The sequence below is a fragment of the Acanthochromis polyacanthus genome, chromosome 1 (genome assembly GCF_021347895.1).
Source record: "Acanthochromis polyacanthus isolate Apoly-LR-REF ecotype Palm Island chromosome 1, KAUST_Apoly_ChrSc, whole genome shotgun sequence".
Lineage (NCBI taxonomy): Eukaryota > Metazoa > Chordata > Actinopteri > Pomacentridae > Acanthochromis > Acanthochromis polyacanthus.
The window spans coordinates 65,596,370-65,602,369 of record NC_067113.1 but is presented as its reverse complement, the minus strand read 5'-3'; the positions used below and the strand labels follow the sequence as shown (position 1 = coordinate 65,602,369).

At 38.7% G+C, this 6,000-nt stretch overlaps 1 protein-coding gene across 1 annotated transcript in view; it reads right to left on the bottom strand.

Annotated features, from left to right (window-relative positions):
• Nucleotides 1-4,271: 4,271 nt before the first annotated feature.
• Nucleotides 4,272-6,000, bottom strand: part of aldh1l2 (aldehyde dehydrogenase 1 family, member L2) — a 50,921-nt gene continuing 49,192 nt past the window's right edge. The window contains exon 23 of the mRNA XM_051953913.1: nucleotides 4,272-5,817. Coding sequence (XP_051809873.1) covers nucleotides 5,762-5,817 — 56 coding nt within the window. The 3' untranslated portion in view covers nucleotides 4,272-5,761. The remainder of the gene's footprint in view (nucleotides 5,818-6,000) is intronic.

The following is a 6,000-nucleotide window of genomic DNA, read 5'->3' as shown; positions in this document are numbered from 1 at the left end:
AATTGGTCCTTTTACATTAAAATGAAATCTTAAGGAAGGCTCTGTCGTTGCCCACCAAAGGCTGTACAGCTCTATCGCCTTTATTTTGTGTGTTTGTATCTGCTTGTACCGATACCACTGGATACCTGGAGCTGAGCACGGTGTGGTGATTCCAGCTCCAAGAAGTCAACACCTTTTGCTGTCCTGTTTTTTGGATCGTGGCTATGCCAAAGCAAGTAAAGCAACGAAAGGCGATAGGCGGCGTACATCGGTGAACTCTTGCACGGGGCTGCTAAGCTGTGCTATGGTGCTATTGCTGGCCGGCGACGTTGAGCTAAACCCGGGGCCAACAACACCAGAGCGGCGAACAACATCCCTGGACCCGGCTGGGAATGAGGCAGGTGTCCGTGGACTACCATGGCTAACAGCGGCGCTAAGTGGAGGAGCGCCAGTCTCCGGGGGACTAATACCACCGAGGGTTTTACCATCGGAGCCGCACGGAGTCGGGCATGTTGCCTTACTTCCAGTAGTGGAGAGGCTGTTTCAGCCTAGTGCCCATCCCAGCCGCTCGTATTTGCCAGCGGTTCCCTGCGGAGGTGTGCCCCAGGACCGGGCGGCGTTGTGGAGGACTACCCCCGAGCTTGAGCCTCAACACGGCGGTGGCCAGTTAGCAGCTTACGCTGAGTCTACTGCTACGGAGATCGCTTCAACTTTGAGCAACTATACATTACTAAAACAGAAACATTCTCTGGATCAGGAAATTCCTCAAGATTTGAACACTTTTAAGGTAAAACACAGAAACCCAATTCTAAAAAAACACAATAGAATCAAACTATTTCAAACACTTAACCAGTCCAGAATGGTGTGGGATGCCAGTTGCAAGCCGACGGGACTGTTATGCGGACATATAAATGCTTGCAGCATCAATAATAAACGTGAACAGTTTGAACACCTGCTATGTGATTCTAACATTGACTGCTTTGGTATCTCAGAAACCTGGTTGAAACCCACATCAGCAGATGCCCTGGTGTCCATGCCAGGATACAAAGTGTTTAGAAAGGATAGAAATGATAAGTCTAAAAAAGCAGGGGGTGGTGTGTTACTTTACATTAGTGATAGTTTGACTTGTAAACTGCTTGATCTGCCCACTGATGTTCTATTTGATTGTGTGGGTGTGGAAATATCTCTTTCTAATGAAATGTCGTTCATTCTTATCTGCGTATATAGACACCCTAAGGTTAAAGTAGAGTGCTACCCACAGCTGAAAAAATTGTTAAAAACACTTGATCAAAACAAAGAAATCATCATCATCATTGGTGATTTTAATGTCAACTGGGACGATAAAAAGGACCGTCAAAATCTAAAAAAATTGCAGATTATTTTAATCTAGAACAATTGGTTGAAAAGTCGACCAGGATATCATCAACCACCCAGACCAGAATAGACCTTCTTTTTTCAAATAAATGTGATAGAATAACAAAAACTTTTAATTTTCTGACAGGGATTTCTGATCATAATATAATTCTATTTAATCGTAAACTTTCTAAACAGAGATACATAAAATCACATGGTGACTCCTCTTTAACAGAATACATACCTAGAAATGTGTTTCAAAATCTCAATGATGCCCTAAAATTGATTTCATGGAACGAAGTATTATCATCTGATATTGAAAGTAGTAGCAAATCTTTTGTAAGTAAATTAAAAGAAGTAATGTCATCCTTCTCAAGGAAGGGGAGTCGTAAACCACAGAAAGGAAATTTACTATGGTTAGATCAAAATTGCAGAAGTCTACTAAAAACAAGAGACCTATTGCTTAAAAAATATTTAAAATCAAGACTGTCTACTGATCGACAAAGATTTACACAAGCTCGCAATAAAGTTACACAAGCCTTAAAGGCAAAAGCAAATTTTTTTTATAAATATCATAGAAAGTACAAAAGGAAATGGAAAGAAAACGTGGCAAATCTTAAATAAACTTCTAGGAAAAAATGTTGAATCAGAGACTGTTCCTCTTGGAATAGAGATAAATAATAAATTGATCTGTGATCCCTTGGTTTTAACCAATGCTTTCCATAATTTTTTTGTTGATAGTATTTCTGAAATAACAAAGTTGTTCCCAACATTTAGCTACTTACCTCAATCATTAAATATCGTGAACCCCATTTTCGAGCTGCAGAATATAACAGAGACTGAGGTAGTAAAAATCATCTCTACCCTAAAAAAGTCTAAAGCCAGGGACGTAAATGGTATTGACACTAACTTTTTAAGAACTCATGCTGAGGCACTGGTACAACCTATTACTCTTTTAGTTAATCAATCTATCAATCAAAAAACAGTTCCGTCTGCGTGGAAAGAGGCCATCATAACCCCTGTATTTAAATCAGGGAGTAAAACGCAAATCTCAAATTATCGACCAATTAGCATACTGCCAGTAATCTCTAAAGTTACTGAAAAGTGGATAGTAAATCAGTTAATTGAACATCTCGACCAAGGACCTACACACGTGGACAAAATTGTTGGTACCCCTCAGTTAAAGAAGGAAAAACCCACAATTCTCACTGAAATCACTTGAAACTCACAAAAGTAACAATAAATAAAAATTTATTGAAAATTAAATAATCAAAAACAGCCATTACTTTTGAATTGTTGATTAACATAATTATTTAAAAAAACAAACTAATGAAACAGGCCTGGACAAAAATGATGGTACCTCTATAAAAGATTGAAAACTATTTGACCAGAGTGACATGATTAACTCAGGTGTGTCATTTAATTGACATCACAGGTGTTTCCAAACTCATAATCAGTCAGTCTGCCTATTTAAAGGGAGACAAGTAGTCACCCTGCTGTTTGGTGAAAAGGTGTGTACCACACTGAACATGGACAACAGAAAGCGAAGGAGAGAATTGTCCCAGGACATCCGAAAAAAAATGATAGACAAACATCTTAAAGGTAAAGGCTATAAGACCATCTCTAAACAGCTTGAAGTTCCTGTGACAACAGTGGCTCATATTATTCAGAAGTTCAAGACCCACGGGACAGTAGCCAACCTCCCTGGACGTGGCCGCAAGAGGAAAATTGATGACAAATTGAAGAGACGGATCGTTCGAATTGTATCCAAAGAGCCCAGAGCAACCTCCAAAGAAATTAAAGGTGAACTCCAAGGCCAAGGTACATCAGTGTCAGATCGCACCATTCGTCGTTGTTTGAGCCAAAGTGGACTTCGTGGGAGACGACCAAGGAGGACACCACTGCTGAAAAAAACTCATAAAAAAGCCAGACTGGAATTTGCAAAAATGCATGTTGACAAGCCACAAAGCTTCTGGGAGAATGTCCTTTGGACAGATGAGACCAAACTGGAGCTTTTTGGTAAGGCACATCAACTCTGTGTTCATAGACTCAAAAACCAAGCATACAAAGAAAAGAACACTGTCCCTACGGTGAAACATGGAGGAGGCTCAGTAATGTTTTGGGGCTGCTTTGCTGCATCTGGCACAGGGTGTCTTGAAAGTGTGCAAGGTACGATGAAATCTGAAGACTGTCAAGGCATTCTGGAGAGAAATGTGCTGCCTAGTGTCAGAAAGCTTGGTCTCAGTCGCAGGTCATGGGTCTTCCAACAGGACAACGATCCAAAACACACAGCCAAAAACACCCAAGAATGGCTGAGAGAAAAGCGTTGGACTATTCTAAAGTGGCCTTCTATGAGCCCAGATCTGAATCCCATTGAACATATGTGGAAGGAGCTGAAACATGCCATTTGGAGAAGACACACATCAAACCTGAGACAACTGGAGCTGTTTGCTCATGAGGAGTGGGCCAAAATACCTGTTGACAGCTGCAGAACGCTCATTGACAAATACAGAAATCGTTTAATTGCAGTGATTGCCTCAAAAGGTTGTGCAACAAAATATTAAGTTATGGGTACCATCATATTTGTCCAGCCCTATTTCATTAGTTTGTTTTTTTAAATAATTATGTTAATCAACAATTCAAAAGTGATGGCTGATTTTGATTATTTAATTTTCAATAAATTTTTATTTATTGTTACTTTTGTGAGTTTCAAGTGATTTCAGTGAGAATTGTGGGTTTTTCCTTCTTTAACTGAGGGGTACCAACAATTTTGTCCACGTGTGTATGTCACGTCACAGAATGCAGTTTGGTTTTCGAAAAAAAACATTCCACAGAGACAGCAAACTGTTTTTTTATAGAGAAAATAAAGTTTATGTTAAGAAAAAAAAATACATTTGTCGGTGCTGTATTCTTAGATGTAAAAAAAGCGTTTGACACAGTTAATCATCGTATTTTATTAAGCAAATTAACACACTTTAACTTTTCAGCAGATTCACTTGCTTGGTTTCAGTCCTATCTAGCAAACAGGAAACAGTGTGTTCATATAAAGGGAGTACAGTCCCAGTGCCTCAGCAGTGATGTTGGTGTCCCCCAAGGTTCCGTAATAGGTCCTTTACTTTTTTCGTTATACATCAATGATTTACCAGATGTTTGCCCTGAGCTTGATATGTTGATGTATGCTGATGATGCTGTGTTGTTCACTTATGGTATAAATATCCAGACTATCACTGCATATCTTACAGAAGGTCTTAACAGAGTACATCTCTGGCTTAGGCAAAATTGTCTTTTGCTGAATTCCAAAAAGACAGTCTGTATGATATTCAGTAAACAAAAAGTAAAACAAGACCGATCTAATGTATTTCTGAATGGAGAGGAGTTGGAATTAGTAACCCATTTTAAATATCTTGGGGTCATATTAGATTCCAACCTCACATTCAAAAAACATGTGAAAAAGGTTGCAAATACCATCAGATTTAATTTACAAAACTTTAAACAAATCAGACCATTCATCATTACAGAGGCAGCTAAGTCTTACCTTCACTGCATGATATTTTCTCACATTGAATACTGTTTCACAGTCTGGTCCTTTGCTGGTGTTACTGCACTTAAACCAATAGAGCAGCTTTTTAAAAAAGCTATTAAGATACTTGATCAAAAACCCCAGTCATTTCATATATGTGTTTTGATAGAGAAATACAAGTTTTTAACATTTGAAAGTTTTAAAATCTTTAAAAATAACTGTCTCATATATAGAGTTCTGAAGGGCTTAGCCCCGTCACCACTTAATGGATTTATTAAACAAAAGTCCAGCCTAAAGAACACTCGCTCCACAGTAAGGGGGGACTGTGAAGTGCAATATCGTGGTTGCGAATTCTCAAAAAATGTACTATCCATTAAGGGCTGCTCCAGTTGGAACAATCTACCGATGACAGTTAGAGAAAGTACCACCTATGTCTCTTTTAAGAGGCAACTTAAAGAATGGCTGTTACAGCAACACTCTTGTAACCATTCGAGAGTCATTCAGAAGTTACAAGAGCATGTCAGTTTTAAAATGATAGAATGATGTGTGTGTGTGTGTGAGAGGGAAAAGTGTAGGTTGTGGTTGAATGTTTAGTTTAGTTTTTATATTGTATCTTTGCCCTGTCTTGTTTTTTTGTTTTTTGTTTTTGTTTTTTGTTTGTTTTTTTTGCTTAATGTCCTGTATGTTCTTGTTTTGGTGGTATGTCTTTTATCCCATGGGACAAAAGATGGAAATTAGCCTTGAGCTAAATCTGGCGTATTTACATTACTGGATGTTCATTAATATGCACTGTCCCATTCAAATAAAATAATAAATGAAACGAAATGAAATGGATATCTGATCCACGCAGACTGACAAGTCCCTCTCCTGTACAGATGTAGGTTGGAGTTTGTTAGGAGAGTCTGAGCCTCAGTACTCCACAGTCACTGCTTTGGTCTTCAGGTATTCCATGAGGGCGTCCTCTCCTGTAGATGAGACAGTACCAGATTAAAGCTTCTGCTGTTACTGAGGAACACTGGCAAAAATAGAACAACAAGAAAAAAATCTAAGTGTTGGCTAAATTTAACCCTCCTGTTGTCCTCATTTTCGGGCACCAAAAATATTGTTTTCTGGTCTGAAAAAAATTCAAAAATTCAGCAAAAAAATGC